Source organism: Sorex fumeus, unplaced genomic scaffold (assembly GCF_029834395.1).
Source record: "Sorex fumeus unplaced genomic scaffold, SorFum_2.1 ptg000058l, whole genome shotgun sequence".
Lineage (NCBI taxonomy): Eukaryota > Metazoa > Chordata > Mammalia > Eulipotyphla > Soricidae > Sorex > Sorex fumeus.
The window spans coordinates 18,405,353-18,429,404 of record NW_026606115.1 but is presented as its reverse complement, the minus strand read 5'-3'; the positions used below and the strand labels follow the sequence as shown (position 1 = coordinate 18,429,404).

The 24,052-nt window shown below is 47.8% G+C and overlaps 1 protein-coding gene across 1 annotated transcript in view; it reads left to right on the top strand.

The window, feature by feature from the left end:
- Nucleotides 1–23,298, top strand: part of FRMPD3 (FERM and PDZ domain containing 3) — a 78,043-nt gene extending 54,745 nt beyond the window's left edge. Inside the window, exons 13-15 of the mRNA XM_056125715.1 lie at nucleotides 4,709–4,853; nucleotides 16,136–16,957; nucleotides 19,270–23,298. Of these exons, the coding sequence (XP_055981690.1) occupies nucleotides 4,709–4,853; nucleotides 16,136–16,957; nucleotides 19,270–22,400 (4,098 nt within the window). The 3' untranslated portion in view covers nucleotides 22,401–23,298. The remainder of the gene's footprint in view (nucleotides 1–4,708; nucleotides 4,854–16,135; nucleotides 16,958–19,269) is intronic.
- Nucleotides 23,299–24,052: the final 754 nt, after the last annotated feature.

Genomic DNA, 24,052 nt, shown 5'->3' with positions numbered 1-24,052 from the left:
ATATCAGCTAGTGTCACTTCCTTGGAGCTACTCTCACCAGTTTTGAGATCAGATTAGGCATACAAGTGCACATCCCACCCACCCACTCATCCTGGACATGCCAGAGAGACCTAAGTTTCTGTTTTCTTAATTTTATTTTGTACTAAAACACCATGATTTGCAAAGTTATTTGTAGTTGAGTTTTAGACACACTATGTTCTAGCACCTGTCCACCACTCGTGCCAGTGTCCCCAGATTCCCTCTCATCTCCTAGCCTGACTCCTTGAAAGGCACATTTATAAGTTTCCTTGTTGTGGTTTGGGTCTCCGGCCTTCAGTATTGTTGACTCTGTGGTTTGGATATATAGTTATACCAATTCTCTGTGCCACCAGTGTGCCTGCGTTTCTTGACCCCATCCCCCTGTTACTTCCTGTCTGCTTCTTCTTGCTTCTCCCCTCAATTTCAATCCCTCTCTGTCCTTTCTCCTCCTGATATTCTGGGGTCAAGGGTAATCATATTATCCCCTCTTCTTATTTCCCTTTTTAATACCTCGCATTCCCCCATTCAGTTATTCTTTTTACTACAGATAAGTGAGGTCATCCTATGTTTGTCCTTCTTCTGGCTTTCTCCATTTCCATGATATCCTCTAGTTCCATCCATGTTGCAGTGAACTGCATGATTCCATCGTTTCTAGCAGCTGCATGGTATTCCATTGTGTATATATAATATTCTTAATAATCTACTCATTTGTTTTTGGATCCCTAAACTGATTTTATATCTCAGCTGTTGTACTCTGTGCTGCAATGAATAATGGTGTGCATATGTCCTTTCCAGAGATACATATCTTTGTTCACTATCCTCTCACTCTTCTCACACCTGTGGCAGGTTTCATCTGTGGGATCATTTCATTTACATTGTATGTGAGTGGAAGAGATAGTCCAAGGGCTAAGGAGCTTGCCTTGCATGCGACTGACCCCAGTTCAATCCCTGATATTGCATCTGGTCCGTGAGCTCCATTAAGAGTGATCCTTGTGCACATAGCCAGGAGTAAGTCCTGAGCATGGTTGAGTGTGGTCCACCCTTATCCCCTGCAAAAATTTAATTTGCATCATATGCTGGATGATGAGCTACATGAAGGCATGAATTGTGTTGGCCCTGTTCTGGGATGAATAGATGCATCTCATTTTGTGCATGAGCCATCTAACCAGTGTGTGTGATAGCTGGCTATGTGGCCAGAATGTGGTGCATAACCATTTAAGTCAGATGAAACAGCATAGCCTAAGACTGGAAGGGATAACAGAACATAACATCTCTGGAAAATTGTAAATAAGGTATCATTGCTGGAAAAATATGAAAGGCGATGATGGGAGGGGTGTAACAAGCAGAGTTAGTGGTAAATATGGTTTGAGTTGTAGATTGAGTCCAGGTCCTAAAAGACGGGCAGGGATGAGAGATTGTATAGCCATAAGGACATGTGATAGGCATGTGCCTGACACATTTGATTCCTGTCACATGATCCCTCAAGAATTACTGGATGCATCCCTGAAGACCTGCAAGATCTGGCCCTAGAGACCCCCGGCACCACTGAGGTGGCCCCCAGCACTGCAGAGCCCAGGCAGCATTGCATTCATGGGTCCTTGCATAGAGCCACAAGCCTGGTTAACTAGGAATCTCCAGTAGGTCTCCCCAGACCTCCTGAGTATCACTTGTGAGGACCCCCACCCTAAGAAAAACCTGTTACATTCAGGGGAAGGCAGTTGAATTTTAGGTTATGAGCTATTGAAAATGTTTATTGATACAGTGAGACATGTTTTAGAAAAGATCTTCAGGCAGTGACACAGAGGTGGAATAGAGGAATGAAATGGATAGAGACTGGAGGAAGGGAGCCAAGTTTGTGGCTCTGGGAGGATCTGAGGTTAGGATGTAACCACCTTTCTCATCACAGAGAAATTTCCATAATTTATACACACCACTGCACCAATAAAAAAGGCCAGAGGTGACAGGATCCGGAGGCTGAGGGGACTCAGTATGTCAGGGCCCTTGTCACCCCTTCACGTGTACCTCAAGAATTGCTGATCTTGGAGGAAGTTGGTGAGGTTCTGAAATAAATCAGTGTCAGCTGGTCTGGTGGTAATGTCTGTGAATGTACCTGAGGCAAGCTTAGCAAGTCTTATGCCCTCATAGGAATACTGATGGCAGCTCTCCACATCTAAAGCTATGTGCAGTTTCCTCCTGCCTTTGGTAGCAGGAAGTGAGGTATAAAGCGGTAGCTCACACTCCCCATCCATTCCATTTCCCTTCTGTCTGTGCTTTGTTGTACAAAAAGTGGACCATTCTGTTGTGACAGAGAAGTTTCATTAACTAGAGATACAAACTGCCCCTCCCCCATTCATTAATGTGTGGACACCATTGCACATCACTAGTGTCTCACACTTGACTGTGCCTTAACTTACACAAATTGCAACACCAAGATTAATGTGTTAATGACTGCAAAGAGACATCCCTCTACTCCCTGTCTCACCAGTGAATGCTTTTGTTATCAGGTGCAGATAGTTCTTTTTCTTCCTAATGGTACTGAACGAACACCATTGGAGCAAAGTCACTAACCCATTGGCTATGGGGCAGCATTTACATTACATGTGATGACATGAAGTATAAATGGATCTACAATAACTGTAAAACAATTTAATGATATGATTTTTCCTAGCAAAAGGTTGTGTGATATAGACAGAACACCATGTGTGTTCTCAGTAGCATTTAGTTCCAAAGGGAATTTGAGTGGAGATGGTAAATTTGGAATGCCCAGAGCAGAAGAGCAAGTTGAGGGCCTAGTGGAAAATAACTGAGGGCTGAAGAATGAGTCTGAGGCATAGATCAAGGTGAAAGGTTTTACAAGCAAAACTGATCAAAGAGAGAGATGGAGATGGTCAGAGGTTATAGAATAAGAACACAGTGTCACTTTACAGAAACAGAAGCCAAGAGAAAATTTCCCAGAGGAGGGGTTTACTGTTGACCAATGAAAAAAGCTGAGAAGTGTGAAAATGGACAAAAATAACTATATTTAACTGGAAACAAACTTTACTTTTGGATCAGATGACAAAATACTTTCCATAAACCCAACCTGATATACTATGTTTTTTAAAATTAAGTTTTATTAGAACACTGGCATACCTGTTTGTTTAGATCATTGCTTATCTATGATTTTTTATACTGCAATGGCATAGTTGTTACAACAGAGCCTGTATGACCCACAAGGCCTACAATATTTACCATCTAATCCTTTACATAAAATATTTGCCAGGGCAGGATAGACAGTACAAAGATTAAGGTACTTGCCTTGGATATGATTGACACCAGTTCAATCTTCAACATCACATATGGTCCTGAAAGTACCACCATATGTCACTCCTGAGCAAGAATAGCCAAGAATAGCCCTGGAGCCATCTAGGGTGTGGCCCAACCTTTTCCTTCACCTACCTCAGCTATCCCCCCTAAAGACAACTACCATTAATCTATGAAAGTAGATTTCTTAGTCAAATAAGTCAGAAATGTTGGAATACTAAAGATGGAAGTCCTACCCTATATATTAATGGACTAAAAGATCTGATAATTCTATTCTGCTATTCTGTTTTTCTTTTTGTTGGGGGAAAAGCACATTCAGTGGTACTCTGGGGCTGTTCAGGATGCAGTGCTTGGGAGGTGTTGCTCCCTATGGTGCTCAGGGGACCGTATAGTACTGGAATTGAAGGTAGGCCTCCCACATGGAAAGCATGTATTCCGGCCCTTTGAGCCATCTCCCTAACCCTGTGAGAATTATTTTTGTGGGGGAGAGAACCTCCCTTACTGTGGTCAGAAAGCCCAGGAGCCTCACTGATAATTCTCCGCCAACCAGAACAGTAGTTCAAATTCAAAGGCACTGTGGTGCCAGGGATTACTGCTCTGGGCCACCCCAGCAGCACATATAGGCCTCCAGAGCTGCACCCAGTGATGCTTAAGGGACCCTGTGGTGCTAGTAATAGACCCCAGGTTGAATGCATGTGAGGAGCATACCCTGAGGAGATATTACAAAATCTCCTTGCCCAAAGAAGTCTTTTAAGTCCAACTCATGTGGAGCTCTGTTTAAGCCAATGTTTCACACATCTATCTCTCCAGTGAAAGCTTTTAAGGAATATGATTGACATCTCGAAGATGCTTGAGGAAGTAGAGGAAAGAGGAGCATACGGGTTTAAACAAGGCTACAGAGCGGAAAGACTTTAACTCAGATGGCACAGTGAGGACTTGATTTCATGAAATGTCTATATCCTGGGAGCAGGTCTGCATTTCTGTGGTGGGAGACAGGGGTGATAGAGATGAGCAAGGTAAGGTTGATGTACTCAAGGCACTTTCCATCTACAATGGTCCCCAGTTTAATTAGGTTCCTTCTACCCTTGAAACACAAATACAGCCACACAGCAGTTGGGTGTTGGTATATAATTTTCTTCTTTTTCAGGAAAGGTGGTTCATTAAGTGTATAATTAAAAGTTGATTTCGTTTTGATACCTCAGTAAGAGTTTACTATAAATAAATCCTCAAATCAGAAGAAATTGTCAGACCATGTGCCTCAATTTGGAGTTCAGAAAGCATGGTTTCCATTACTATGCAAGTCGTATTTTTTCTTACTCTCATTCTCCTTGAAATGCACCTGCTTCCCTCCTTCCAGTGTCCTCATGTTGCTTTTCATGTCCTCCAGCCCCTGGTCTTGTTGATGGAGTGGCCTGAAGCCACCAACTTCGCCTGCCTGATTGCGGGGTACTGCCGTCTCCTGCTGGATTCCAGGAAGATGGTCTTCTCCAGACCGTCCAGCCAGCCTCTTCCACCTCCAATGATCAAGGCAGGTAGGGCTCAGCCTCGGTTTTTGGTGTGCTGGAGACCCTTTAGACCCCAGAGATATACCGAAAAGAACTTTGCTGCTATAATGTTCACCTCATTCTGCCAATGGCTGATTTCTCAGTTTACCCAGTTGATGGACCACTGTGTCCTGCCTGGGACACACTGAGACAAACAGCTGTCCTTAAGATGGGCCTATCCCACCTGGGATACCTATAACAATATATTATGTTTAAATCAGTGAACAAATAGAAGAGAAAGATAGCAAGCAAGTCACAAACAGACCTGATGAAAGAACTGCATTAGTTCTCACATAAAGCTTTAGAGGGACGCAAGCTAGGAGAGCTGCATGGGTTGGTGACATAGCTGAAGTGCAGGGGGTAGGGAGTGTTTAAAAATGAAAATGAAATCCGTTCTTTTGTTCATCAGAAAGGGCACTAACTGAGCTGTCTGATTTTGAGACCAGGAGAGACAGGGCTAGGAAAGACTGAAGACCCAGAGTAGCACTGTAGCACTGTCCTCCCATTGTTTATCGATTTGCTCAAGTGAGCTCAGTAATGTCTCCATTGTGAGACTTGTTGTTACTGTGTTTGGCATATCGAATGCGTCATGGGAAGCTTGCCAGAGTAGAGTTCAGAAAGTCTTGAAGTTAAGAGGTGGTGATAATGAAGAACCAGCTTCCCTGTTAGGCAATTCAGCGCCCCTCCCCTCGCTGTCCCATAGGTGCACAAAGAAGGGGCTTGGGGGAAATTCACCCAGTCCAGAAACTGCTGCTCTGAATTATAGTGGGAGAAGGAGACCAACTCAAAAGAACACTACATCTCACATTCTGGCAGCCAAATATCAAGGATTTTCACAGAGAATTATCATCCAGAATTCACCCTCTTCATGCTAAAGACTCTATCTGCACTTATCTTGCCACTTACCACTTGACTGTTTTTTAAATTTTTTCAATTTTATTTTCATAAAGTTTTTCACAATTATTGATTGTAGCACTGTCCTCCCATTGTTCAGAGAGTTGCTCAAGTGGGCACCAGTAATGTCTCCATTGTGAGACTTGTTGTTACTATTTTTGGCATATCAAATACACCACAGGGAGCTTGTCAGGCTCTGCCGTGTGGGCGGTATACTCTTGGTAGCTTGCTGGGCTCTCCAAGAGGGACAAAGGAATCGAACCCGGGTTGGCCGCATGCAAGGCAAATGCCCTACCCGCTGTGCTATAGCTCCAGCCCAATAATTGATTATATTCAATATTTCAACACCAATCCCACCACCATTACACCTTCCCACCACCATTATTTTGAATTTTCCCATCATCACTCAAGCCTGCCCCACAGGCAGATGTTAAATAATTTATTTTGTATTGCTTGTTATGAATAGTATGATATGTCTGTAAGGGTCTGTCTCACAGTGATTCAACAAAAAAGTAAAAAATTAAAGTATGAGATGTTATGTGGCTGATTTTGTGGCCACGTGCTCCTGGAATTCTAAAATTTTAAATAATTGGGGTACAGAGACATCTCTGCAGTGAACTGCTCCATTACGAGATTCATTTGTGAATCTCTGGATCATGCACTACTTGGCTTTTCTTGAAGGCTGTCTTGATTTACTGCATGGTCATATAGGATTTAGAGCCATGTTTTACAATACCACACCAGAACCATCAGGAGGCCATCAGCAGTCACAGATGTACTTGGTGGGGGTGGGGGTGCTTTCTCTTTACTTCAGAAAAGTAGATTTACGGACTAGAGAGTTAATACAGTATGTAACACTTGCTTTGTGTGCAACTAACCTGGGTTTAATCCCCAGCACCCCATATCCCCCCATAGCTCTTCCAGGAGTGACTCCTGAGTGCAGAACCAGGATTAATCCCTGAGCACTTCCAGGTGAAGCCCCAAAACAAACCCAAAAGACAAAGAAAAGGTAGATTTCTGAGTCTGAGGAGGGGTGGTCTTGGGTAACTTTTTTTTTCTGAAAAGGGGGCAGAGAGATATCATAAGGGATTAAAACACTTACTTAAATATAGCCAATTCTGGTTCAGTTACTGGAACTCTATGGTCTCCCAAGCATCTTTGGGAAGTGACCCCCGAGCACAGAGCCAGGAGTAACCCCTGATCCCCACCAGGCATCCCTCCCATCAAAAGAAAAAAATAGTGGGGGCAGTAAGCCAAACAAGATTGGGAACCTCTGATCTAGATGGAAGTATTTGATAATGAAAATGGGCTCCTGATAGATGATCTGGCCTTTAGGAGTTTGTGTACCCCCAACACTCGTCTCCTCATTGTCTCTCCTTCGTATTCACATTACACGACACCATCCATAGAAATGAGAAGGTTGTCCACCAAATACAAATTTGGAGAAGGATAGATGACCCCAAGACATAGGAAGAGTGCCCCATATGGAGAAGCAAAGGAATTGACCCAAGTCAAGCTTCCAAGTGGGCAAACTAATGAATGACCATATGATGGAAAAGCAAGTGGCATTAGCATTCCCCTTGACAACTGTACTCCTTCTCACTGTCATCACATCCTGATAAATACTTTTTCTGACTAAGCAAGTTAGGGAAGGAGAAAAAGACAAGGGAAGAAGAGATACGAAGACTGTTGCCCAGCTAAAGACTAGATGTGGAAGTAAAGATCACTGGGGTCAATAAAGATAACTTACAGAAGGCCCCAGGGTAATCTCTAGAGACCCACCTTACCCACCTGCTAAAGAGTTTCTATCATCCCAGTGGCACCCTAGGCAGTGCTGTCCATAAACAGTGTCCTTGCCATGAGGCTAGTGCACCCACTGAGGAATGCAGACTTCCTGTATCACTCCAGTCTCACTGCGTACATTGTGTGTTGCAGTCCTCTTGAGTCTCCAAAGGCAAATCTCTTCAAAGACACACCTTCTAGAGAGTCCAAGGCTGCCTGAAAAGGAGGCTTCTAGCACTGCTGCTCCCGATTTTAGAGCCCTTCCCTGATTCCTGAGAGGCCCTTTGGACCAGCACAGTGATAAGGTCTCAGGATGCCTCTGCACAGGCTTCTCTGTCCACATAGGAACGAGAAGGACAACCCCAATGTCCCCACAGCTTTACCTCTAGGGGTATGGGAACTCTGGGTCATTATCGGGCCTTTTGAACTTACTTAAATATACACTTACTTAAATATAGCCAATTCTGGTTCAGTTACTGGAACTCTATGGTCTTGGTTGGTTCTTCAGTTCATGCATACATATTCCCAACACATCACACACCACTAAAGTACCTGTCTCCCTCTACCAATATCCTAAGGATACCTTCCACACACCATGACCCCAACCATGTAAGCTCAGTTCTGTAAACCAACTCTCCTGTTCTGTTACCTTTGGCCATTTGTTGCTGCTTTGGCATTTCCTTCCTTCCTTCCTTCCTTCCTTCCTTCCTTCCTTCCTTCCTCTCTCTATCTTTTTCCTTTCCTTCCTTCTTCCTTTTTTCAGGTTTACTTTATTTTTTATTTTTTTATTTTTTTATGTATATAACTTTACCTACTTTTATTTTATTTTTTAAATTTTTATTAGTGAGACATCATGAGGTACAGTTGTAGACTTACAAATTTTTGTGCTTGGGTTTCAGTTATACAATGATAAAATATCCATCCCTCCACCAGTGCCCATTTCTCACCACCACGGATCCCAGTATCCCTCCCACCCCCATCCCCCCCATCCCACCCTGCCTCTGTGGCAGGGCATTCCCTTTTGTTCTCTCTCTCTTATTGGATGTTGTGGTTTGCAAAAGAGGCAATGGATGACAATCGTGTTTGGTCTGTAGTCTACTCCTTCCTTCTTTCTTGATTTTTTTTCATTCATTCATCATCCTGTTATTCGTCGATTGCCTCGAGCAGGCCCCAGTAACGTCTCTTTCATCCTAGCCCTGAGATTATATTCAAGGCTCTTTAGGAGAATGAGACCCATCATTGTTACTGGTATTTGGCATATTTGGTACGCCACGGGGAGTTTGCCAGACTCTGCCCTGTGGGCAGGCTACATTCAATAGCCTGCAAGTTTGTTTCTTGATAAAAAAAGGATAAAACTAGGGGCCGACATGATATTACTTGACTTGCATGTAGCCTACTGGGTTCAATTCCCAGCATTGCATATGTTCCCCCATACCCTGCCAAGAGGGTTCCCTGAGTGCAGAGCCAGGAGTAAGCCCTGAATACCACTGGGCATGGCCAAAACAAAAAAGTAACTAAAATAATTAATTAAAAATTAAAAGGACTGGGACTGGAGTGATAGAACAGTGACTAGGGCATTTGCCTTGCATGCGGCCAACCCTGGTTTGATTCCCAGCATCCATATGGTCCCCTGAGCACCACCAGGAGTAATTCCTGAGTGCAAAGCCAGAAGTAACCCCTGTGCATCACCGGGTGTGACCCAAAAAGCAAAAAAAAAAAAAAAATTAAAAGCACATAGCACAGCGGGTAAGGCGTTTGCCTTGCACACAGCCAACCCTGGTTCAATTCCTCCGCCACTCTCGGAGAGCCCGGCAAGCTACCAAGAGTATCTCGCCCACACGGCAGAGCCTGGCAAGCTACCCATGATGTATTTGATATGCCAAAAACAGTAACAACAAGTCACACAACTTGTTGTGAGATGTTACTGGTGTCCGCTCAAGCAAATCGATGAACAACGGGAGGACAGTGCTACAGTGCTACATAACAACAAGATTGTAGGCATATTTTTGCCTTGGAAAAACTTCTTTAATTTATTAAGGTAAAGGTAAAGGCCCTCCCGTTGATCGTCGATTTGCTCGAGCGGACCCAGTAACATCTCCATTGGAGACTTTGTTGTTACTGTGTTTGGCATATCGAATACTCTCGGTAGCTTGCCGGGCTCTCCGAGAGGGGCGGAGGAATCGAACTCGGGTCGGCCATGTTGGCCGCTTGTAAGGCGAACGCCCTACCGCTGTGCTATCGCTCCAGCTTTAATTTATTAATTGTAATTTAATTTTCAAGTATTTGAACTTTTCTCCATTTTGTAATGTTATTAATTTCCATTTTCAAAACATCCAAGTCTGAGAGGATAGTTGATATGATTTCTCTCTTTTTTATTTTATGGATATATGGTTTGTAACCCATCAGTGTATCTTGGAAAATGTCCCATGTGCACTAGAGAATAATGGGCAATCAACTTTTAGAACACGAATGGCCCTATATATATATATGTGTGTGCTAGGTCCATCTCTTCATTTCTTCCTTCTAGGCCTGTGTTTCTTTGTTCAGTTTTTGCCTAGTTCATCTATCCAACAGTGATAGGAATATTGATGTTTCCTACTACTACTGTGTTACTATCAATATCTTTATTTATGACTATTAGAATCTATTTTAAGGATTTTGATGGCCCATCATTGGGTACATATATGTTTGAGTATGAGTTTTTTATGTATTGATGTCTTAATCACTATGAAATGACCATATCTGTTTCTTATAGTAATTTTAATTATAAATGTATATTGTCTGATATAAATATGACCACTTCAGTCTTGTTAAAGGGATTATTTGCCTGTAAGATTATTTCCCAGTCTTTAACTTTGAGCCTCTGTTTATTCTGACAGTTCAGATATGTCTCTTAAAAGCAACAAAAACTTGAGTTCACTTTTCCAGTTCATTCTGCCATTCTGTGGCTCTTGATTGGAGCACATAGGCTATTGATTTTAAGTGATATTATTGAGATGAAGGAGTTTACTTCCATTATTTTTTATTATTAATTTTTATTAGTGAAAAAACATGAGGTACAGTTGTAGACTTACAAATTTTTGTGATTGGGTTTCAATTATACAATGATCAAATACCCATCCCTCCACCAGTGCCCATTTTCCACCACCATGGATCCCAGTATCCTCCCACCCCCATTCCCCCCCATCCCACCCTGCCTCTGTAGCAGGACATTCCCTTTTGTTCTCTCTCTCCTTTTGGGTGCTGTGGTTTGCAAAGGAGGCATTGAGTGGCAATCATGTTCGGTCTATAGTCTACTTTCAGCATGCATCTCCCATCCTGGGTGGATCTTCCCAACACCCTTTATTTGGTGCTCCCTTCTCTATCTGAGCTGCCCTTTCCCCTAGAATGCCCAGCTGGCCTCTAAGCCATACTTCCATTATTTTTGAAGTTGTGGGAATTTGTGAAGTTAGACTTGTCTTTCAAGGAAGCTCTTTAATGCCTCTTGCAAAGTTAGTTTCAAGGCTATGAATTTCCCAAGCTATTGTTTATCCATGAAACTTGGTATTGTTCCTTCAAAGTAGAATGCTAATCTAGCTGGATAGAGTATTCTTTGTGAGGTGTTCATTTTATCGATTTTAAAAAAAAAACCCTATCCCAGTATTCCCTACTGACCTATAGAGGCTTTCTCTTCTTGCCCCACAGCAGTTGTTGGCTGCAAGCTAGCTGAATTCAGTGCTCATCTGACTAGGCTTTAAAGGATTCTCTTAAATCAACAGCTGAAAAATACAAGCAGCTGTTAAAAACTTCTCCTTGGAGACTCAGGAAAAAACAGGAAATGGAGACACGGAAGAGAAAGGATTACCTGTTGGGATTAATCAGTAGTTCCCCCAAAGTTAGTATCAGACCAAACTGTTATCCTACCCTATTCAATTATTCACTCAATAACTATTTCTTAAAAAAAAGAGTGTCACTCTAGGCAGTGCTTTGCGCTATATCTGGCAATGCTTTATATCAGTGCTACACTCTGCCCTTCTCTGAAAGCCATTCTGTGCCAGAGATCAAATGTGGGTTTCACACATACTAGGCATGTTCTCTATCACTTGAGCTACATACATCTACAGCCCATGAATTTATAGACTTATTTTTTGTGGATCTTTTACCTGGCAGTATTTGGTGGCCACCAGGCCCACACCAGACAGTCTGTAAGGGCAAATGATGTGGTATCAGGGGTTGAACTCAAAGTCTGAACGTGCTAAGAATGCTACTACTTAATCAGTATCCCATGCTCCTTCCTTCAGTTATGATTTAAGTACTCATTATGAACCAGGCACTGGAGGAAGAGCTGTGAATAACATAAATTTTGCCTTCACCAAGCTTACAATCTCGTGAAGGGTTGGGGAATCAGGTAATTAAATTCAGATTACTACTTTCAGTCCAGTAAATACCCCCTGCCTTAATGAAGGAAATTCAGTGGCCACAACAGAACTAAAACCATACTTGAAGGCACCACTTAGAGCAAGGCTCAGACAGATGTCAATTTGCTACCTATATAGGCTGGTAGGAGATGCCAAAATATAAGCCTTGGGGGACCCTAATTGGGGCCACAGTTGGATAAAATCACTTCCCACTTAGCATCGTAGTTTGGTACTAAGATAACTGTTAGAAAATGAATTTGATCTGATGAATTAAATATTCTGCTCACTGGCTAATAAATTTATCTCATGCTTGGCTTACCAATTTTTGTGTAGTTAAAAGTCAGCTACATTCACAGAGTGCTAAAGCTAGACTGAACATAATAGTATCTATTTGTTGATGATTCAGAAAGAACAGGATGTTTTCACCATAACTCCAGGTCTCCGTTATTATGGCCAGTAATGATCATTGGACTGTAGAATACAAGGCCAAGTAATAGGAAGCTGACTGAGTCCGTGCCATGCTGACTTTGTTTATATATAAATGGTGTATATTTTGGAACATAGCTCAGTTGGATAACCATGCTGTTCGTTCAAGCCGATTTTTTCAAATCAGTTTTTGAGTGACTGAATACCAAGGGACAGACTAGAGCAGCCCCTTGAGGAAAGCTGATGAATAGTTCAAGGCAAATTCACCAGCTGGGACATGTGTCACAGTGCCCCAGCCTGCAGCCATCAGCACCTGGATCTACTGGCATTTCTAACCTCCTAACTGGAGACACATTTGGAGCTTCTCTGGGCACATATTTTTTTCTTGCATTTTTGGTGCCAAAATCTGCAGCAATTATCCAGTCTTGTGCTGCTCCTCTGACCTGGTAATCACAGTACCAAGTGGTAAGCTGTCCATCACCTAACCTTGAGATGCTTTTCGTCGAACACAGAGGAATCCTCTTTAGAGCCCTGGTCCTGGTCTGAGAAAACTTGCCACCTGCTTACTGGACATGCCCCAGGATCTGATGGGAACAGGTGGTGCTGGTTGCACAGCTCTTATAGGTATTTGGCACCTGGAACCTGTGGACGATGCCCTGTGAGTGCAGGTATCCTCAACTGATAGGCTTTGCTCTTGGCTTAGTGCTGACCTAGTGCACTTTTTTTTTCTTTTTGGGTCACACCCAGCGATGCACAGGGGTCACTCATGGCTCTGCACTCAGGAATACCCTTAGCGGAGCTCAGGGAACCATATGGGATGTTGGGAATTGAACTTAGGTTGGCCACGTGCAAGGCAAACACCCTACCTGCTGTGCTATCACTCCAGCCCCCTCACCTAGTGCGCTTCTTTCCCAAATCTCCAAGGGTTATATATGTAATACCCCAGCTGAGCCAGATTTCTCACATCCAGCCAATAAGACCTGAATCAATTCCGCTCATTATGCTTACGCTGAGTTTACGTACATTTGTTTGTTTAGTGGAGGGGCACACTGGCACTGCTAGGGGCCATTCCTGACTTTGGAGTCACTTCCTGCTAAATTTGGGGAAATATGGGGTGCCAGGGATTGAACCTGGACCTCCCACATGCAAAGCATGTGCTCTAGCCCTTTGAGCTATCATATTTCACCAGATGATTGTTGCCACTGCCTAATCCTCACACCCTAATATTCAATAATACCAGCAAGGGACCAGAGAGATAGTACAGTGGTTAAGGTGCTTGCCTTGCACATGGCCAACCCAGGTTTGATTCCTAGCACTCATATAGTTCCCTGAGACCAAAAGAAATGATCGCTGAGTAAGTACTGATCACCACCAGGTGTGAACCCAAAAGCAAATTAAATAATACTGACAATTTTTACAGTTTCCCATATTGGTTGCACCCCATTTTGGGGCTCCCCAAATTTTGGCACCCAAATCTGTAGCAATTATGCAGTAAAATGCAGCATTTTCCCGAGCCCATACTAGCTTTACAGAACCACTGAAATCTCTGAGAAACAGAAAGGGCTGAAGTCAGAGTGACTTGAATTCCGCTCCCAGCTTCTGTCTGAGCTGTGCAATCATGAGCAAGCTCCATAAACTGAATGTTTCCTCATCTGTAAACTACAGACAATAAGATCTCATGAGGGATTTGACAGGATTATGTAGGATGAACCCACAAAGTCTTTTCACAGTGCAGAGCACATTTCTGCTCTTTTTATAAACATTGAGAGTCCATGATTTGCCCAATGCTGTTTTTTTTCCTTTTTTTTTAATACATTGCTGTGGAATAGTTTGTCCTTTTAATTCAAACAGCTTTGATTTCGTGTGTATTGAGGCCCTGTTGTTCTGATCTAGCACCGTACTTTCAGGATGGTTACATAAGCTCCAGTGAAATGCACCATTGACACCTTAACTCTGCTAAAATTGAAATATGAAAGACATTCTGTGGTTTTGTTTTCCCACATCTTGACTATAGTGATGATGAGAGGGTAATAGTCAAAAACCTGGGTTAGGGGCCGGGAAGAAAATAAAATAGGTAAAGGGCGTGCCTTGCACGAGGCCAAACTGGGTCAAATCCCGGCACCCTATATGGTCCCCCGAGCCCCGCCAGGAATAATTCCCAAGTGCAGAGCTAGGAGTAAAATATGAGTACTGCCAGATGCAGCCCCAAAATCAATACATAAAAATAAATTTTATTTTGAAACCTACCATGTCATGTATGACCTAGAGCACCTTGGGAAAGTTCCATAAGCAACTAAATATGTTTCTTTTGTGAAATTGGAATGATGGTAGCCCCTGCCACATTGAGTTGTAAGGATTAAATAGGGTCAAATGTGATGACCTTCACCACAGTCGGCACATTTCTGCTGAGAAAATAGCAAATTCACTATGCAGCCTGTTCTCACAAAAACCTGGGGACCCAAAGCAGATACACAAAGTGCCATTCAGAAGTATGCATCTATAGGCCAGGGTGAGAGTTAAAGCACTTGCCTTGCATGCAGCTGATTCTGGCTCCACCCACAGCATTTCCTGGTTCCCAGAGCACTGCCAGGCGTGGCCCAAACCTCCCCCAACCACACAAATAAACAAAGAATGTGTTTCTGTGGAGAACACACAGATGCACACACCACTTTTTACCAAAAGCTGTCGATTTACTAGGCTTGCTCTTCAAGCCCACCTGCGTTCTCCCTGAACATGTACCTTGCTTGCTTATCTTGAGGGCTCTTTGCTTGTACCTTTTTCTACTCTGGAGAAGCCTGTATTCTCTCCTAAACACATTATTTTCTCTCTCATTCCCTTTGCATCTTTCTAAGTAAGTTTTGCCCTTTTGTTCAATAAAAAACTATCCTGCCTTTTCTTTTTTTAAAAAAGAAAAAGCTGCAAATTAAAGCATTCTGCCACCTGCCCCATAAAGCAGACAGGCTGGCCTTGCAGGAACACAGAGAAGTAGTATGATTCGAGGGGTTCTATTGACTGCTCCCCAGACCCTCCTCCCACATATGCACCTCCAAGTGTGTCTATTCCTCGTACATCTGACACATTCAGAAGCCATGCATCCTCTTAGAAGCTTTATTCCTTAGGGTCCCTCCACTGACCATCCTCTTTCAAGATACACTGCTTATATATCTATCTCTGGAGTTTCCATCCATTTCCATTGGTAAGAGAGTAACTGTACTAATTCAAACGCAAAGTTTTGGGTAGTGTGTATAGCCTGTTTCACACCTTCCTACTGAAGCATGACTAACTTGCCAGATTCATTTACTTCTGCTAGGTTATGTGGGTTAGAAGGGCTTTGGAAAGGATGAGGGTGCGAACAAGAACCATGCTAAGATAGGGTGTGAGCAAATCTCACTTCTGTAAGTGTGCTTATAGCAAACGAGTTCTCAAACCAGACATGACAGAGTAAGCATCCAACTGTACTCAGATACTGAAGGTGTTGCCCACCCCACCATGAGCACAGAACCAGGAGTAATCCTGACCATTACGAGGTGTGGCCCAAAAACAAACAATTTTTTTAAAAAGCAATTAAGGCAATTAGTAGCTTTGGTCATTCGATGTTCCTTCCTCACCTTTCAGTGTCAGCTGTGATGTTGGTCAGTTGAGTCCACTTCCTCTAATGTCCAGCCACCAGGTGGCGCTCCTGGTCCCTGCTACCTGGGCCAGAGGTGCCAAGGGGACTCAGCCGCACTCTGGGCACCGGAACTCACCTGTTGCTTCTCTTTCTGGATTTAGATTACATGCACAGTGCCCACCGCCCTGTCACTGGGGGCCACCTGGGGAAAAAGGAGAGTAGTTATGTGGGCAGCATGGGAACCAGCCCCCGGAAGCCGAGCCGTAGCACGTCCCCGCCTGCCGACTCTGAGCTTGTCAGCTTTTGCTACCTCCACATGCGGGAACAAAGGAAGGAGCAGGAAAGCAGAACGGATGTCAACGAGAACTTAATCTTCTTCGAGGAGACCAGGCCCCGGACCAAGTCTGACCCCACGTCCAAAAGCTCGGGCCAAGGTTATGACGTGGTCCCTGATGACTTTGATGCCACCAGTCTAGACCACGAGCCTTGTGCCAGTAGGGCCCGGTCCTACACCTTGGACAATTCCCTTGGGGCTGAGGCCCTGAATTTCTACTGTGACTCTTGCAAAGCCAAATACCAGGAGCCGCCGGGCCCCAGCAAAGGGGGGCGTCCCAGCTCCTCACGTGACAATATGGTAGACTTGATGTCCCTCCCACCACCAGGGAGCGAGGAAGAGGAGGAGGAAGAAGATGAGAGTACTGCTCTGTTGCCAGCCATCGCAGCTCCACCCCCTGGTTTCCGAGATAACAGTTCCGATGAAGATGATTCGAAGCGCCGCGCTGTCCAGAGCCAGGAGCAAGGTCGCCACCTGCGAGGCCTCCTATATGACGAGATTCCAGTGACACTGATTGACAGTGTACAAACCCGGACTGTCCGCGATCACGCCCAGGAGCTAGATGATGCCCTGGTGTCCACTCTGCAGGCTCTAGAAGCCCTGGCAGCCTCCGAGGATGGGCCGCATCCGCCACCCCCACAGACTGCAGGTAACAGCTGGCTCCCTTTCTGTCTTTTTTTTTTTTTGCTTTTTATTGGGGGGGGGGTCACACCCAGCGATGCTTGGGGGATACTCCTGGCTCTGCACTCAGGAACTACTCCTGGTGGTGCTTGGGATAGCATATGGGATGTCGGGGATCGAACCCGGGTCGGCCATGTTCAGGGCAAATGCCTAACCCACTGTACTATCACTCCGGCCCCTCTGTCTTTTTTTTAATGTGTCGTTTTTGTAGTAAAACAAAAGCATGAGAATGAGATTCCTATTTCCTTTCTACATGTTATGGACCTTTCTAAATGTTATGGATTATTAGTATTTTCTGTTTGGGGGCCACCCCTGGCAGTGCTCAGAGCTTATTCCTGGCTCTGAACTTGGTGTATCACTCCTGGTAGGGCTTGAGGGACCCTCTGCAGTGCCATAGATCAAACTTGGGTCAGCTATGTGCAAGAAAGAACCTCCCCCACTGTACTATGTCTCCAGTCCTTACTTTTTCATTTTAGGCACCTTCATTGACAATACAGTCAGGGATAGGGTTTCATGCACACAATGTTCCAACACCACATCCCCCACCAGAGTTTCATCTCCCGCAACCTTTTCCCAGTCCCTGTGCCTCACCATGCTTCACTCAGTACTGTAGATTTCCCCCTCCCTCTTGCCTTTTCTTCCCTTCTCCTGGCCTGACAGGGCCTGCACTCAACAGTGCTTCTTCCCACGCTGAGTGCCAGGGCACAGTGTGCTAGACCTGTGGATAGTCAGAGGTCATTCAAAGCTGGCCAAGAAAACATGAGGTTGCCCTGCTTCAGTTGGTGCCCTACCTCTGGCCACTCCATTACTTGGGAATGGCCTGCTGTGAGATCCTAGGGATTGTGGCTCCAGGCAGTTATGGAGCCAGACCCAGGTGCAGGGTCAGAGCAGAGTGTCAAGGTACAGAAGACAGGCAAAGAGCCTCTGACAGGCACACAGCTGGAGGAAAACAAAATGACCGATGAATGATTTGGTGAACAGGGATGCTGGGAGGGGAAGGACATCTCTGCTCATGGCTAGCATCTTTAATCTGCCTAAAAGCAGGGGGCTCTGAGTCAGGCAGGGACCTATCCTGTTTTTCTCACTCAACTTCAGCTGCCACGTACTCTCATTGAACCTCCCTTTTGTCATCATCCATGGTTTGGATAATAAAAGTCACATCACACAGGCTTATTGTGAGGATTAAATTCATGTGGAGCGCTTAAGCACTGCCTAGGACTTACTAAAGACTCAGTGAGCAGTAGCTGTTATTATTCATTATGATTTGCTTGGACAACCAGACGATCCAGACAATGCAGCAGCTACTCCCTGTTTCCAACCCAGACATGCATCTTGTAGCAAAGCTTTCTTGGCAGACATGCACACATAGTCACATCTACACCCCTTCCTCCACATGTATGTTCTACACCCCTTCCTCCACATGTATGTTCTAAAGAAGAGGTTGGAGGTTGGAGAGAAAGCTCATTTTGGAAACTGTGTTTTGCTTATAGGAGGCAAAGCACCACATCAATCCCTGGCTGCACATGGTCCCCCAAGAACTGCCAGGTATACATCCCCTGCCTCAAAAAAAGAACAGGTTAACAGAAAACAAGAAGAGGATGGGAAGGAATAAGAAACATGAAAAAGCATGTTAGGCAGGGGTAAGTGTGCACAGAGAGAATGATGAGGACAGAGTCAGAGAGAGCTTGGCTGTTCAGGGAATGTACCAATCTCTGACCTTCCTATCTTTGAGGGCATATTTGGTATAGGGCCACATCCATATATCTGATCCTTGGGCTGACAATTTCTCTTTGCCAAGGGGCTCCACCACTAGTTGCTTCCAAGCTCAGGGTCCATATAGCACCCAGAGAAAGGACAAATTCAGCTAAATGGCATCAGCTGCGAGGGTCCTAGACAGGCCTAGCCAGACAGAGGGACCAATCTTTGCCAGCCATCTTCAGGACAATTAACAAAAATGTCCTAGCTGTTGAAGCTAAAAATAGTGACGATTAGCATGTTGTTTTGCACGTGATTTGCATGTTAATTTGCCATCAAACTATTCCCCCCCTTCTCTTTTTCTCTTTTATGCCTCTTTGGGATTCAACCCTCTTCCAGCTGGCCTTATATTGTTCCCTCCACCTGTCTCACCCTCCACCCGCCCTCCACACCAGGCCTCCCTGGGTCTGGTCTCCCCAGCTTGAAACCCTGTGGTTCCACTTTGACACCCCAGTCACTCGCTCTGTCTGGCGCACTTGGATTTGGTGTGAGTAAGCACAGCAAGCCCTGTCCCTGTTTCTGCAGGTCTGATTGTGCTGGCCACAATCACCCCTGAATCATCGCTGGACTCAGGCCATGAGACCAACTCTTCAGAGCTCACTGACATGTCAGAGATGATGTCTGCCATGAAACAGCACCAGAACACCACCTACTTCCTGGCCCAGCATCTCAATAAGGACAGCCTCCTGGCCCGCAAGGATCTGCCCTTCCGGATCCAGAGCTGCGCAGCACAGGCTGTCCTCACAGCCCCCTACTCTCTCGGCCGTCCAGATCCCAACTCCTCCCTCCAGCCCGCCGTCACAGGCCAGAGTCCTGGCCCCCCTGGCGCTCGGAGGAAGTTGCCACCGTCAGAGATGCAACCACAGCGGGAGAGAACATATGCCCTGGCCGTGCACCCAGCACTGTCCCCACAGCTGAGCGAGCGAAAGACTCTGAGTCTGCTGCCCCCTGTTCCCGAAGACAAAGGGCCGAGCCACTCTCGGACAGGCCTCGAGATGTCCCTGAGGGCAGCTACTCCAACCCTCAGTGAAGAGCCGGTTTCTGAGCAGAGGGAGAACCTGCCCAAAGAGGTCCGGGTTAGCCCCAAGCTGACCCTGGACTCAAAGGGCAGTGTGACCCCAGCTATCATTTCAGCCACCCTCCAGCAGGTCGTTCAGACTCAGAGTCTAGGCAGCTCTGGGAGTGCTTTGGGGAGCAGCAGCCCTGGCAGTGGAGAAAGACGCCTGGAAACCAGTGCAGGAAGGCCGGAAGTGAGCCTGCTGGGCGCCAGTGGCAGTAAGAATTTCAAGTTCAAAATGAGCCCTGGTGCACCAGAGACTCCTCGGAATGCACAGCAACAGCTGAGCACTGAAGCCTCCCCTGGAGCCAGGGCCACCACAGACAGCCGGGCTGACGGCCTGCAGCTGTCCTCTCCAGAGGACCGGCTGCCTGCTCCAAATTTCCCAGCCAAAAGTTATCTTTCACGAGTGAGTCGCGAGGCCACCGGCAAGCCAGCTCTCGGGGAGGTGGCGGGCAAGGGCGGGCCAGAGGGTGCTAAGCCTGCCCCGTATAAGCAAGGCAACATCCCCAGCCAAGGGGAGAAGGGGCAGCTGGAGAGCACACTTCAAAGCGGCAAGCTTGAGGAGACCGGTCTGGTCCCCTGCACCAGCTACCCCTTGGCTCTGCAGAGCCCCAGCTGCCAGCCCCGGGGCCACAGCCCCAGCAGCCAGCCTCGAGGTCCCAGCCCCAGCTGCCAGTCCCGAGGCCCCAGCCCTAGCTGCCAGCCCCGGGGCCCCAGCCCCAGCCGACAGTCCCGAGGCCCCAGCCCCAGCTGCCAGCCTCGAGGCCCCAGCCCCAGCTGCCAACCTCGAGGCCCTAGCCCACTGAGGCCCCCGGCCCCCGGCCGCCAGGTGAGCACCATGCCCTCCAGGAAACTCGAAATCACCCTGGATGGAGCTCCCTCGGCCTCCAAAGGCTCCACCAAGTCCAAGTCCTCACGAGGACCGTTCCGCCTCCGCAGTTTATTCTCTGCCACTTTTCCGACCCGTCAGAAGAAGGAGACGGATGAGCGGCAGGTCCAGCTGCAGAAGGTAAAGCAGTACGAGCTGGAGTTCCTCGAGGAACTTCTAAAGCCGCCCAGTCAGGGGGACCTAACGGCCCCCGAGTACCTGCAACCCCCGGCTCCTGGCCGCTGCAGCTGCCAGCTCCGCAGCAGCCCCGTGCAGCAAGGGCCCGGCATGTTGCGCGAGCAGAGACGCAGCTGCGACTGCAAGCGAATCTGCCGAGGGGGTCGGCCTCAGGCCCCCCAGACGCCAGTGCCCAGCCTCCGGGGAAGGGAGCAGGAGAGACTCCCCCCGACCCAGCGGCAGCCAGAGGCCGGCCCAGGCTTGAGCCTCAGCAGCCCCATCACTGGCCGGCATATCCGCTCTAGCAGCCTGGAATCGCGAGAGTGCCGATCGGACCCCGAGAGCGGGGTATCGTGCCTGACCACATGTGCCTCGGGGGGCGAGTGTCTGGGAGCTCCCAACTACCGAAAACTGATGCGCCGCTATAGTATTGGGGAGCTAGACCCGGGAGACAGGGCCTCACTGACCTCGGACATCTACCCACACCCACCCCTGGGCATGCTGCCCCGGGAGGCCAAGGAGGTAGAGGCAGGCCTCCCTCTAGGCGTGGGTCCCAAAAGCAAGTGTTTGGAGTCCCCAACCCTGGGAGACCCCTCCTATGTCCAGGTGAGCCCTGAGACCAAAAGCCCCAGACCAGTGGCTGTGTTCTCACTGCCAAAAGAGGTGTACCGGAGACCCGCCGAGCTGGACGAGGAGAGTGAGAGCGGCAAGTGCTGTTCCATCCGCTACTGCTTCTACTACCGCAAGTGCGACATGGCTGACGATGCCAGTGATGGCAAGGACGAGCTCTCCTACTCCATCCCCATGAAGATTCTGCCGGGCATGAAGCTGGATGAGCAAGTGATGCCAGTGATGAGCAGGACCCTACAGGTGCTGGACGCTACCACTTGCAGCAGCAGCAGCCGGAGCCGGAGCCCCGAGGCGGCCCCAACCCAAGAGATTGACCTGCGGACATCCACATTCGAAGGGAGCCTGGCCAAGATCAATGCCCTGCGGGCTCATGCCTATGGCCTGCCCGACGGCTTCCTGGCAGCCCGGCTGGACACCAACGAACTCCTGACCGTCTTGCGGCAGTGCGTGGCCAGTCCTGAGGCCCGCGCCCCCAAGCCCTACGTCTCGCAGCTCTCTGAGTACAAGCTGGAGTTGGCTCTGAAGTTCAAGGAGCTCCGGGCCTCCTGCCGCCGCGTGGCTAATGTGGACAAGAGCCCAACGCACATGCTGGCAGCTATCACGGGCAGCTTCCAGGTGTTGAGCAGCCTCATTGAGACCTTCGTGCGACTCGTGTTCATCGTGCGCTCTGAGGCCCAGCGCCAGGAGCTGCTGGCCAAGGTGGAAGAGGTGGTGAGGAACTACACCTTCCTGCTGCGCGCAGCTGAGGAGTCCACTGCCCGCAACCTTAATCAGCAGCAGCAGCAGCAGCAACAGCAGCAGCAGCAGCAGCAGGCGGCGGCAGCAGCTATCGGTGTGACCCCTGGGCACCCACCAGGCTCCCCAACGTCGGCGACTGTTATGAGCACATTCACCCGCTCCTTAAAAACCTTTATTAAGTAGGGCATCCCCGCCTAACCCCCTCCCCCAACAAGGCCCCGGGTGTGAGCTTTGTGGCCCTTGCATCTTGTGGTGAGTGTGTGTATGTGTGTCTGCTGGACCAGTCTATGTCCACGAACCTTCAGAATCCAGGGGGGTGGTGACCTCCCTGGGTTACGGCTGACCCTGAGGCCCCTGGGCCTCGCCCCCCTGGGTGTCATCACCCATTCCCTGGCCTCTGGGCCTCACTGTGAGGGCAAAAGCCCCTCCTCACTCTGCCTGCTGCAGAGTTCTATGTTCTCTCTTCTCTGGAGCCAGGAAGTGCCGTGGGGATCACTTCCTGCTCCACTGGGGCACAGACGGTGGGGGAGCTGGTGCCTGAGGCAGGCATGCCTGGGGGCCTTGAACTCCTGGCATCTGCTCCCCTCCAGGGACCAGTGACAGAAGCAGCAGGCCACAGTGCTGAGCAGTGGAGAGAGGGCACTCGGCCTCAAGGGGCCCAGCCACCCTAGGCTCCTACTCCCATGGCAGGAGCCAACCCAGAGGGGTCTGCCCCCCCCTCTATTGGCGGTGGTAGGTCTGCTAGAAAAAAGCCCCACAGGGCCGTGGATCGCCAGTGCAATCAGCTGGCGGCCTCGGGAGCCCTCGCCCCCAGGCCCAATATCTCCACACCAGCCATCCCCAAAGCGCCCTGCCCCTCGCTGATGGGCAGGGGGGCTCAGTCCACTAGGGAGCAAGCATCATGGATGGGCCCCCCTAGTTTCTGGATAAGGTACCTGATGAAAACGTCTGTCCTGGGGAGACTCACTGCAGGCCTTGGAGCCTGCCTGGCCCGCACAACCTGGCTTAGTGCTGGGGCTGGCATGGGGTCCTTCTCAACATCTCTCTACCAGACAGACTGTCCTTAGGAGTTCGACTTAGCTACGGCTGGGGGGTGGGGGGAGGGGGGTGGGGGGAGGGGTGGGGGGTGTCGATGACTATATCTTAAACTTCTGGAAGCTAGCGTGATATGTTATTCCTGAGTATATGCTTTTGGCTGTGTTTTGACCCTGTGGATTTGTCTCTCTAAGAAAAGAAGCTGAGCGCCTTATCGGGTGCAGTCTTGCACCTCTCTCTCTCTCTCTCTCTCTCTCTCTCTCTCTCTCTCTCTCTCTCCTCTCTCTATCTCCCCTCCCTCTCTCCTCTTTCTCCAACCTCTCTCTCTTCTCATTCTTTCTCCTCTCCTCTCTCTCCCACCTCTCTCCTCTTTCCCCTCTCTTTCTCCTCTCCTCTCTCCGCTTTCTTCTTTCTCTCCTCTCTCATCGCTCTCCTCCCTCCCTCTCTCCATCTCTCTTTCTCCTCTTCTGTCTCTCCTCTTTCCTCTCTCTCCTCTCTCCCATCTCTCTCCTCTTTCTCCTCTCCTCTCTCCTCTCTTCTTCTCTCCTCTCTCCCATCACCCTCTTTCTTCTCTCTTTCTCCTCTCCTCTCTCCTCTCTTTTATTTCTCTCTTCTCTCGCTCTCTCCTCCCTCTCTCCAGAGATATCTGGAAGGGAATTCACACTGTTTTGCACCCTCCTTGACACACATCTACTGCTGCCTCCACCGCCCGCCTCCAACCTGCCTGGGAGTGAAGACACGGAGTCCCTAGCGATTTTCCCATCGTAGGGAACAAAGAAAGCCAATGTTTCTTCTCTGTC